The sequence below is a fragment of the Myxine glutinosa genome, chromosome 11 (assembly GCF_964187855.1).
Source record: "Myxine glutinosa chromosome 11, kmMyxGlut1.1, whole genome shotgun sequence".
Classification (NCBI taxonomy): domain Eukaryota; kingdom Metazoa; phylum Chordata; class Myxini; order Myxiniformes; family Myxinidae; genus Myxine; species Myxine glutinosa.
Window position 1 is genome coordinate 72,858,929 of NC_136271.1, and position 12,154 is coordinate 72,871,082.

A 12,154-nucleotide genomic window follows, 5' to 3' on the forward strand; every position below is an offset into this window, starting at 1 on the left:
TCACCTTCACTCTTTCATTCCTCTTTTCTCCCGCCTGTGGAACAAACTCCCACACTCCCTTCAATCCCTCTCCTCCCTCCAGGTCTTTAAAACAGCTGTTCACCACCATCTCTTATCTTCCCCCATCCATAACCTTGATCTTTTCTACCCCCACTAATTCACCCCAGATCCACCTTGTTTGAAATTCCAACTTATTTCCTGGAAATCCTGGCAGTGTCCATATGTTTATACCTCTCCCACCCCCCCCCCCCTTCACATGCCTCCCCCCCTTCACATGCCTCCCCCCCTTCACATGCCTCCCCCCCAAAGCCCTCTCCCTCCCACAGATCTCTCGATGTCTCCATGTCTCTCGGTCCCTGCTCTCAAATGTTGTGTTTGTGTCCTTCCCCCTCTCTCCCCATCTTGTCTACCGCTCCCGATGTTATTTGTTTTATGTGTCTGTTTGTCTTTCTGTGTGATTAATGTTCGCTCTTTCACGAGCCTCGATCTTGTATACAAAAAAAATAAAAAAAAATAAAATAAAAAACACGAAACTTCACAAATGTGATCCCCGACACATACATATGCAGAGTGTACATTTGTTAAGGTCATATGTCACGTGGTGTGGCAGCCATATTAGCTTGAAAGCCAATATTTAAAAAAATCCTTTCTCTGAAACCGCTCACCAATCAATGTGAAACCTGTCATGGCTGGTGAAAATGTGATAATTGAAAACAGCTGAAGGGATTTAAATCAAACCTGTTTATTTTTAGGATGGTGAACGAGGGCATCTACCCATTGTGGGACTATGCGGAGGCATATTGGCGACACTGTCGCATTGCTCTATTTAATTATGAACTCAAAAACTTCAATATCTGCTTCATGGATAGAAATTTGGTCTATAAATTTGCATTGCCATTATCGTTACCCCGCACGTGTGAAGCGAAATGCGGAGTTAAGTAAATGGCTCACTTTGTCTGGCTGTCTGTCTTCAAACGTCAGTTTATGATGGAGGAACAACTTAATTTAAATTGAATGTTATATATTGAACACAAATTGGAACATGAATCGGGAAACGAACTTGTAGATTAGCAGTACTTTGGCTACGAATTTGTCCCAATCATGCATACACAGAGAGGATTGAGATTTTAAAAAATTACTTTTTCTGTCTGACAATCAAACAGAATTGAAAATTGTTAGGTCGTTTGATGTGGTGGTAAATTTGTGGGGAACAAAAATATGAGAGGAAGATATGGGAGCTGATGAGGTAGGGTGGTAAAAGAGTCGCTGCTGGAAGGAGAAAGGATAAGTAGAAGGAAAGATGGTGTCACGTAAGGTATCGGACATGTAGTTTTGGGCATTCTGCCTATTTGCTTATGTTGTCCATTGATGTCATTCTAAAAATTCACCTTGCCTACTCGTTTATCAACATGCTTGCAATCGTACTTTTTGTGGATGAAACCAAGAGGATGATCGAGATATGTTAACCGCCATTGGAAGCAAGGACAAGCTGACGTTTCTGGCATTAACTCTTCATTGGAGGAAAAGAGGGGTTAACACCAAAAACATCAGCTTCTCCTTGCTTTCCACGGCGATTAGCATAACTCAATCAACGTCCTGTTGAGTTCATCCTGTCTTGCTGACGTAGATAAACATTAGCCTTCACCTGCAATACTAGTTATTCATTCGACTTTGAGATGTCTACTTATACACCTCTCCTTTCATATTCCATCTCCAGGCGCTGGATGACGCACGCTGAAAGGGAGTACTCAGTTTTTACTCCGGTTGTTTTCTTGTTTGTTTGTTTGTTTGTTTGTTTGGGCGATATCTCAGCCATCCTTTGAGCTAGGAAGCTGAAATTTCGGCACAATAGTGAGCAAGTGCTTTGGCAAAACGGTATTTTTGTTTTTTGATGAATCAATTAAGTAATCACTTATTTCTTTCGTTTCTCTTCTGGGCATTATATCAGGCACTTTTTGAGCTAGGAAGCTGATATTTGGACACGACAATGACCAAGTGATTTGGCTGCAAAGGGTATTTTTGATTTATTGATTAATCAATAAATTTTTTAATTATTTGATTATGACTTAATTAATTATTTTTTAAAGTTACACATTTGGATGAAACGGTGGTGGTTTAGGAATTATATTAGCCAATTGATTAATAATTTAATTATTTTATGATTATTATTTATTTATTTTCATTATTAATCACTTATTTATTTTCTTTCTCATCTGGGCACCATCTGGATATCTCAGGCACCTTTTGAGTTAGGAAGCTGATATCCGGACACGACAATGGCTAAGTGATGTGGCTATAAAAGATATTTTTGATTTATTGATTAATAAAATAATGGATTAATTATCTAATGATTAATCATGTCCTCAATTAATTATTTTTTTTTCGAATTGATGACAATTTTCAAAAAGTTACAGCTTTGGAAGAAACACTGTGGTTTAGCTATACTATTAGCCATTTGGTCAAGAAATTTATTATTTTATGATTCTATTTAGTTATTTTAATTCTGCAGTGAATCAATTATTGTACACCTCTACCTCCCAAAACCGTCTTTATGTGTTGCACAGCAGCATCGCCAGGTGCGGAAGGCACACCCTGGCAATTCCGCGCGCTGGAGGATATGTTATTTATTTATTTGGCATGGGGGCGGTGTACTTTTAATGTATCTGTACTCTTTTGGGTTATTTCCCCAACCAGATTACAAGGTCTTGGATTGGTGCTTCACAGTTACAGTGCATTGCATCACATAGTGTACAGTCATTCGGACAGACGTTGAAAAATAATGAGTTCTTCATTTCACTTTGATTCGAGATTTGAAGACGTTTGTGTTTGGCTGATCATTTGACTCCGTGCACAGCGCAGGCACAAGTGGACTACACTAAGCTTCTGCTTGTTTTGCAGGATGCACGGGATAAAGTAAGCCCATTCCTGAACATTTACTGCGATTATGAACCAGGCTCCGAGTACAACCTCGACTCAGTTGCGCGTACGTGTTGCAGTTTGACGGTTTTGTTAATTGTATTCCTCGCTTCATTGACCTGCATTGTATTGTTTTGAGTTCTGCTTGTGAGGCCTTTTAACATTCTGTATTGCAGAAAGCTGCCTCAACCTGGCATTGGATTTCATACCCTTACAGCTATGTCATGCCGAGTAGGTATCGACGTGTTTTGAATCAAAATTGTTGTTAATTGTTCTCACTTTGAATGGTTATGTTGCTTTTAGGATTGGAGACGTTTTGGATATTTTCAGTCTTTCATTGGGTTACTCCCTTGCACTTCTGTATACAAGTGGCAATTGTGTGGTTACATGTTGCTGATAATGACTGACATGTTCTTAAAAGTCTAATCATTTCGGCCTTCCTTTCTCTCATTCCCTCTTCCCCCATCTTCTTCCTACAGGGTTTTTATCGATGGACGAAGTGAGATGGTGTTCCTTCTGAGTGGCCATGACCAAGCCATACACCTTTATAAGGAGGCACGATTTGTTTGTTTAATGTGAGCGATATGCATTCGTAATGGGAATGAGGGGTCATTACCTTGTCGTGATTTGATGAATTCCAAGCCTATTACAGTTACATATGGCTGTTTACTTTGGCAGTACATCCTTTACTCATACCCAAGATGTGTTGTCAGGGAGTTGAGCTGTGGAGTTTTGCCTCTTTTTGGAGGACCGCACTTACAGTTGTAGCCTTGTGTGCTTGTAGAGTGATGCCCAGCAGTGTTTTGAAGAGTTGCCTGTTGCTGATCTATTCCCCGAACTCGATAAAATCCCTAACAAGTGAGTAACGCTTTCATGTTATTGTTTATTATATCCTCCTTGTGGATTTTTTTTTTGCTGAATCTTCCTTTATTTTCGCCCGTGCTTACATAAATCACAGTATGCATTCAAATTTCGTGAGAAGGATTTCGCTTCTCTTGCAATCTGTTTTTTGGGACTTGTTTCAATTGTGTTACGATTTAAATTTAAGAATAACTAGCAGAAGCCCGTGGTAAAAAAATAAGGAAGCCATTTATTCTTGCGCTGGTTGAAAGAGCTCACAAATGGGAGCTCACAAATATATATTTTTAACAGCAAATTGTTTTTTGGAAGTGATTGGGGCAGCAGTCTGTTGTCTATACACCACCCGGATTGATTTTTTTAATTTATCTGATTGAAAAAATTATAGTTGTCCCGTAGGTTTGGATATATTTGAAGCAACTTTTACTTAATAATGTTTTCCCTCCAAAGAGCTCCGTGTTTCAGTGTGGGGCAGACAGCATTATCCGATTAATATGTGGACTAGTGGGGCACCTGTGGGAAACCCAGGGGCATAGATGTGTATGACATTTGGACATCTTGAATTAGATGCTGCACGAAGAGTTTTACAAAATGGTTACTGGCAACTTGTCACATCCAGAAATTATGTAATCTACACAATTTATTTACTTCACATAATATGTGAATACTTGTGATTGGGAAATACAGTTTGTAATGTGTAATTACATGAAATATAAAATGTGCCCTCAATACCTCAAAGCTTCCCCCCCCCCCTCCCCTTGTCACCCATCTACCCTCACCCTCCACCCCCCTCCCCCCACCCTCATCACGCACACTGCACAGGGTGGAGGGTGAGAGGATCGCACACATGGGAGAGGAGGAGAGGATCGCACACACGGGAGACAGGGAGAGGATCGCACACAGGGGAGAGGAGGAGAGGATCACACACAGGAAAGAGGGGCAGAGGATCAGACATGGGAGAGGGGGGGAGAAGATCGCTCACAGGGGAGAGGGGAGGAGGATTGCACACAGAAGACAAGGGGAGAGGGTTGCTCACAGGGGAGAGAATCACACAGGGGAGTGGAGGGATGGTTGGGGGAGGAGGGAGAGATGGGTGGGAGAGGGGGGAGAGTGACACTTCAACCTTGACTTAAGAGGATTGACTTGAATTGAGAAGGGGGAAGATGGGGAGGAGAAGAGAGAGAAATGTGAGTGACACTTATACGTTGACTTCAGGGGATTGATTGACTTGACTTCAGAGATGGGGTCTCATTTATGTACATGACATGACATGACATGACTGACTGCAAACCTAATTGTTGAGGAGCAGGGCAGAGACAATGTGTCAGCGTGGCAGGCTACACCTGTTGCTAACAGGTTGTGCAGAAATTGCTGGGGTGAGACTCAATCTGTGCCTTGCTTCCTAGTCAAGTTATGGGGTTCAACCTGTGTATATTAATGGCTTAGATGGTCACAAATAAACAATTTGCAGTATGTTGTCCTGATGAGCCCATAACAAGGGCGAAATCTAGATCGACATCTCTGCCTTTGTCTATTTGTTACCATAGAGCTTTAATCTCAGTCTGCAAAGACTTGAGTACCATGTGGATGCCTCCTAGTTTGGAGGTGATGTGTTGGTATAATTTATGTACATGACGTCAGTGTCATGTCATTGGGTTAGTGTGCTTCCTTAGTTAAATATATGTGTGTATATATATATTTCTGTCAGTTGATTGTTTGTTTGCCATTTGTATTAGTGTGCAAGAAGGTATAAATAAATGAATGACATGTTTATCTAACCATTTATTCGGGGGAAAATTATTACGGAAGTGTACCAAGCTGTTTTACTTGCAATTTTCAAAGTGCCCTCCCTCGTGATCGATGCACAATTGCAGCCGAGCAGGCACAGAGTGGCACACACGCTTGCAGAGTTCGATATCAATTTCCTCAAACTTTGCAGTGATTTGAGCCTTCAATTCCTGAATGGTACGAGGCTTTTCACGATAAACAAGGTCTTTCATGAGCTCCCAAAGAAGAAATCTGGAGGTGTAAGGTCTGGGGAGCGTGCCGGCCACTCGATCGGACCGCGGCGGCCGATCCACTTTCCGGGAAAGTTTTCATCAAGCCACTGACGAACATGACGTCCATAATGAGGTGGAGCTCCATCTTGCTGGAAATAACAGTCCTGATCTTGTACCCTGGGCCAAAAGAAGGTTTGCAGCATATCCAGGTAAATTTCTGCAGTGACTGATCCCTCAAAGAAAAAGGGTCCAATTATCCCTAATGGAGATATGGCTGCCCAAACTGTCACACCAGGTAAATTTTCCTCCTTCTCAACTGTCACTCTTGGGTTCTCCGCAGCCCAGTCGACACAATTGTGTCTGCTAATTGTGCCGTTAAGCTTAAAACATGCCTCATCTGACCACCAGATGTTGTCTAGCATTGTGTCCTCTTCGTCAAGTTTAGCTAAGAACTCTTCGCAAAATTGAAGATGGCGGTCGTCATCTCCATCATGAAGGGCATGCAGTAAGCATGGAATGTAAGGTTTCCAGTTTTTCTGGTGACGGATACGGATAACACTTGATTGGCTCACTTCCAACTCTGCAGATAAACGGCGAGTTGACCTTTTCGGACTTTGTTCCAGTCTCCTGATGGCTTCTTCAGCCTTAGCTACATTCGTTGCCATTTTCGGATGACCGGACTTCTTTGCAGTGGCTCCCGACCCTGTTGCTTCAAATTTCTCGACAATCAATCGTATGTTTCTTCCCTGGGGTGAGTTAAAATCGAATTCCTGTGCCAAACGGCGTGCCGCCATCGTTGGTTGTTCATTACATTTGTAGTAATGTTTCACGGCCGCAATGCGTTGATTCATTGAAAGGTAATTCATGGTTCAATTTGGTGCAAATTCAAGAACTTTCCAAACTCTCAGCAATAACCTGCAAAACAAAAATAAATAAATTAAGAAAATTAATAATCTGCAAGACAATTATTAACAACATGACATCCCAGAAAGAATCTGACAGCCGAAAAAACAGAAATCAGGCGCGGGCGCTACTTTTGATTCACCCTGTATATATATACATATATATATATATATAATTTCAAAACGCACCTGGTCACAAGTGTGCCTCACTGACTGGGTCCTCAGTTGAGGTCCTCAGCATCATCCCGTTTTGGCCCTTCAACCTCGATACGGTCAACTAAGGTGGGCCAGCAGGGGCACATTTGCCTCCACATGCAGCAGCTATACCTGAATGCGTACATACTCCCACCCCCAGCCAGTGAGAACAGACGACAACAACAAAACCGCCTCCACTCCCAGAATCCACAGCTCCTCATCCACTCATTCACACACCAAAAAACCAAAAAAAACAACCGACCACCTACCCTCACAACATGCACCAAGCAAACAAAAACACATTCATGCAACACACACACCCACTCCTGCAACACATATTCCATATAAAATGCCAAGTCTGTATATATATATATATATATATATATATATATATATATATATATATATATATATATATATATATATATATATATATATATATATGTATATATGTATATATGTATGTATGTGTATATATATATATATATATTTATATATATATATATATATATATATATATATATATATATATATATATATATATATATATATATATACAGACTTGGCATTTAATATGGAATATTTTTTTTGTGGGGGTGAACTTACTTTTCAAGATGACTTAGAACCAAAAGTTCATTGGAATTATGTTGAAATTATTCTATATTTTGTTAATGTGACCTTTAAAAGAAACAAAAACCACATTTGACATTTCGAAGCAAATAAATTAATCCTTGAAAGTGATGTAAACTGATATCGAACTCAATTCACGGACAGTACTGTGTTAAACTTCTGTACGTTTTCCAGAAGTATCTCTTTATTTTGCACATTCGCCAAAATATTTTTTTAACAAAAACAAAAGTTAAATTACGACTGGGATTTCGGACAGTAAAATTACAGTTCAGTACTTCGTGTAACCCCCACGAGCATTCAGGAGAGCACGTACACGTTGAAGCATGCTGTTCACTAGATTTGCCAAGGTTTGGACAGGAATCGCTTGCCATGCAGTTACAATAGCCTGCTGCAATTCACGCACAGAGGCAGGCTGCTGGTCCAAGTTGTCGATTTGACGTGTTAATTTTGCCCACAAGTTCTCTATCGGATTCATAGCCGGGGACATGGCAGGCCACTCCATATGCTCTGCACCACGGTCAGCAAGAAAGTGTTGGATCATGCGAGCACGATGAGGCCGTGCATTGTCATCTTGGAAGACAAAGTTTCCTCGAAAGGCTGCACGAACAAATGGAAGCAATGTTTCTTCCAGAATGGCCCTGTGCTTGAACTGGTTCAGGTTTCCATTCAGAACAACCAGGTCAGTTTTGCCCTCTGCATGAAAAGCAGCCCAAACGGTCACCCCACCACCTCCAGCTTGGACTCTTGGCACTATACAATCTTCGTTGTAGGCTTCATGCACTTGTCTGCACACTCGGACGCGGCCATATTGACGATAGACCAGAAATCTAGACGTGTCACTGAAGATCACGTGATTCCAGTGTCCTGGCTGCCATTGACGGTGCTCTCTGGCCCACTGCAATCGGCGCTGGCGGTGTTGTCTCGTCAGACATGGCTTTCTCAGGGGACGCCTGGCACGATAGCCTGCTTGAACCAGTCGTTGGTTGACTAGCCTTCTGGATACAGGCACATTTGTCAGTTGCTGCCACTCAGCCCTAAGCCGATTAGCTGACTTGGTACGGCCATTGTGGACTAACCGCTGCAGCTGGCGATCATCCCTCCTTGTGGTTCTGCGGGGACGTCCTGACCTCGGTATTGGAGTAGGGACACCCCTCTGAGCATTTCGTTTCAGGATCTTTGACACCTGACCTTGAGTGATGCCATACTGCCGAGCCATAGCACGCTGTTTCATGCCGCAATTTCGTAAAGCCACCACTAAATGACAAACAGCATTGTCGAGTTGACGGACCATCTCCAGGGGAAGCGGCAATAACTTTTGTAGACGTGCAGCAGTTGTTTTCCACTAATACAGAATGCAACAACCCTTATATACCCGATTGTGAAGCCATTCGTCAAATGTACCTGTCCGTACATTTTGTCATGCCACCTGTGATATAATCCTGTTGTTGACTTCTTGCTGCGACAGACAATCAGTGACATGGTTCTTTAAACAAAGAAATCACCGAAGCGTAAAATAAACTCACCAGATTGATATACCGAGTTCAGAAAGTAAACCCAAGTCAAGAAAGAAAAAATATTCCATATTAAATGCCAAGTCTGTGTGTGTGTGTGTGTGTGTGTGTGTGTGTGTGTGTGTGTGTGTGTGTGTGTGTGTGTGTGTGTGTGTGTGTGTGTGTGTGTGTGTGTGTGTGTGTGTGTGTGTGTATATATATATATATATATATACATATATATATATATATAAATATATATATATATATATATATATATATAGATATACATATATATATATATATATATATATATATATATATATATATATATATATATATATATACATATATATATATATATATATATATACATATATATATATATATACATATATATATATATATATATATATATATATATATATATATATATATATATATATATATATTGTTGCGGATATGGGATTTGGCCTCTATCCATATCCGCTTGTAAATATTCCCCTATTTCCCCAATACTCCCCAACTATCCCCAATCCCCCATTCCCTAGTCCCATTGTCTGTAAACAACACTCTGTAGAACCGACCTTCCCCTATTTCCCCCATTAAATGTCGCACCCAGGTTCACCGCATCTCACGTAGACAACTATAGGACATCTTGCTAGTTATTCTTAGTCTATGTCAGTTAAGGACTCGTTTCCATTAATTCTGACTCTTCGTTGCACCAGAATGTGATTGTATGGCACCGTTAGAAAGTTTAGGACCTCCCAATACCTCCCCGCAGCTCTTCCTCATGGAACTACAACACCAACAACAACAACAGCGGCGGCGGCGCGGCGGCGGCGCGGGGAGTGCGCGTCCTCACTCCGGCTTGGTTAGCCGCCATTGAACATGTGCTCCGACAGGGTTACCACGCAGGGGCTCGCTGTCAGCTCCTCGTCAAGGGCGGAGCCCGGTAACCCCCCCGCACCCAATGGAGGCGGCGGACCGATTCCATCTGGGGCGGAGCTAACGAGCCGAGGGCGTGTCACTCCCCGCTGGACATGCGCAGGAAGAGGGAGGTGACGTCAGATGCGCCTCAGCTACGGAGAAGAAAGGACGCCACCTCCTAGCGCTGAGAGATACCTCCCCGCATCTCTAGACCGGACCGGGTCGATTCTGCCCCTGAGCCAAGGTGCACCTTGAGCTATCGACTGCCTGCCCTTCCTTGCCATCAATCCCTGTGTGAGTCAGTCTTGTCCCGTTTGTCTGTGGTCTGTCGGGAATAAGATAAGACTGTGTCTAAGTGCCCAACTTGCTGTGCTTTACCTCTTGCCGTGTAATCTAACCGTTCTGCATAACCAATATTATATCCTCCTCCGGAGGTCTTGAGAACTGTACCCCTTGTGTCGTTGCCTTAATCCCAGCCGTTGTGTCCTTTCCTTCATTGATTTAGCATAGCGCGATTCGGCCAACGTTCGAGTGTAATCGGGTAACTTGTGCGAACACGGCGGCCATTCCGCTCGGTCAAGCAACATCTAAGTCGTGTCCGTAACAATATATATATATATATGGCTTTCTCAGGGGAAAAATGTATACATACATACATACATACAGTACATACATACACGATGTTGTGTTGTTCTCTTTTTGAGGCAATGTTTTTATGGCCGGGTGCCCTTCCTGACGCCAACCCTTTTAGTCACCTCTTACGACACGCAGGGATACGGTGGATGCCCTTCCTGACGCCAACCCTTTTAGTCGCCTCTTACGACACGCACGGATACGGTGTACCTATTCTAAACCGGGTTACACACCGGTATATATATATATATATATATATATATATATATATATATATATTGTTACGGAACCCAACGTCGGCCTCGGATCCCTTTCTCGAGGGGGGATTAGTCCCCTCGTTTGTGACTGACCGACGTGGTCCCTGAAGCTGCACAAGCTCCCTCCAGAGGCAGGTGAGCAGCTTCGTTCGCGACCGCGGATAAGATGTTAATTTGCCGAGCGGATGGCAGCCGCGGCACGAACCGTTAACAAAGACTAACCCGATCCTGAACGTTGGCCAAATCGTGCCACAGGTATTCAATGGGGAAAAGACAAAGACGACGGATGTGAAGAAGAAGAAGACGAAGGCCAAAGGTTGGAAATACGACTATTATTTATTATTACTATTTACACAATGAAAGAAACCAAGGAAGAAGGAAGGATAATAAAATAATGTAGAAAGGGGGACGGACCAGAAGGACACAGTGCAATTTCTAGCTTATACAGACTTACTTATAACCCAGGACAGAACACACAAAACAAACTCACGTACACAAAAGGATGGAAGGACCGGAATCGTTTGGAGGGATGAGCAGGTGGAATCACAGGGCACAGCGAGCAGGTCCACTCCGGGCGGGAAGCGAGGAGCCGGCAGCTCCTTGTATTCGGCTTTACACCGCACACTGGCAGGGTCACTCTCTGCCCCGTCAGGGCTTCACGCGGCTGGTTGAAACGGGGCTGGTTGAAGCGGCTCTCTGCAGAAATCAGCTGGGTCACACATCTGCCGTATCTCTGACGCCACTCTTCCAAAGGCTTCCGCGCGCGCTTATCTCTCCCTCGGGCGATCAAGCCGCCGGCCTCCAGGACACGCCCATCGGTGAGGTCGCCTTGGCCCTGATTGGTCGCGAGGGCTCACCGATCCCGCCTTTAGAGGACGCGTTGGCAAGGCCACGCCTTGTTCCCGGCGCTGGGCCGACTCCTCCCACCTTCGGCTCCGAGATGACCTCGTGGCTAATGGAGCCTTACAGCGAAAACAACAACCCACAGCTGCAGCAGAATTCAGCGAACCGCTCAATGCAGTTGGCAATTGAGGAAAGGGGAATCCAATGGAGGTTCTGGGGAAATTGAAAGGGGATACTACCTTGTCTGGATTCGGTGCAATGGAGTGTCAATTAATGGAAGACATAGCCTTAATCTAATACACAGAATAAGGAGATAACTACTGAACAGGGAGATCTATGATTTGGCTACGTGATTGTATATGACCTAACTAAGGGACGCCCTTTGACCTTTATACACAACAACTGGAGGAAGGAGGGTGATATTTTACAACACAAAAAAACACCATTCTCAAATTCATAACGAAATATATATACGTATATATATATATATATATATATAT

General features: G+C 43.0%; 1 protein-coding gene across 2 annotated transcripts in view; it reads left to right on the forward strand.

Moving 5' to 3' along the window:
- Positions 1-12,154, forward strand: part of KPTN (kaptin, actin binding protein) — a 50,040-nt gene that overhangs the window by 26,957 nt on the left and 10,929 nt on the right. For both annotated transcript variants that reach the window (XM_068130852.2, XM_068130855.2), the window contains exons 4-7: positions 2,899-2,983; positions 3,093-3,147; positions 3,396-3,471; positions 3,701-3,774. In XM_068130852.2, the coding sequence (XP_067986953.2) occupies positions 2,899-2,983; positions 3,093-3,147; positions 3,396-3,471; positions 3,701-3,774 (290 nt within the window). The remainder of the gene's footprint in view (positions 1-2,898; positions 2,984-3,092; positions 3,148-3,395; positions 3,472-3,700; positions 3,775-12,154) is intronic.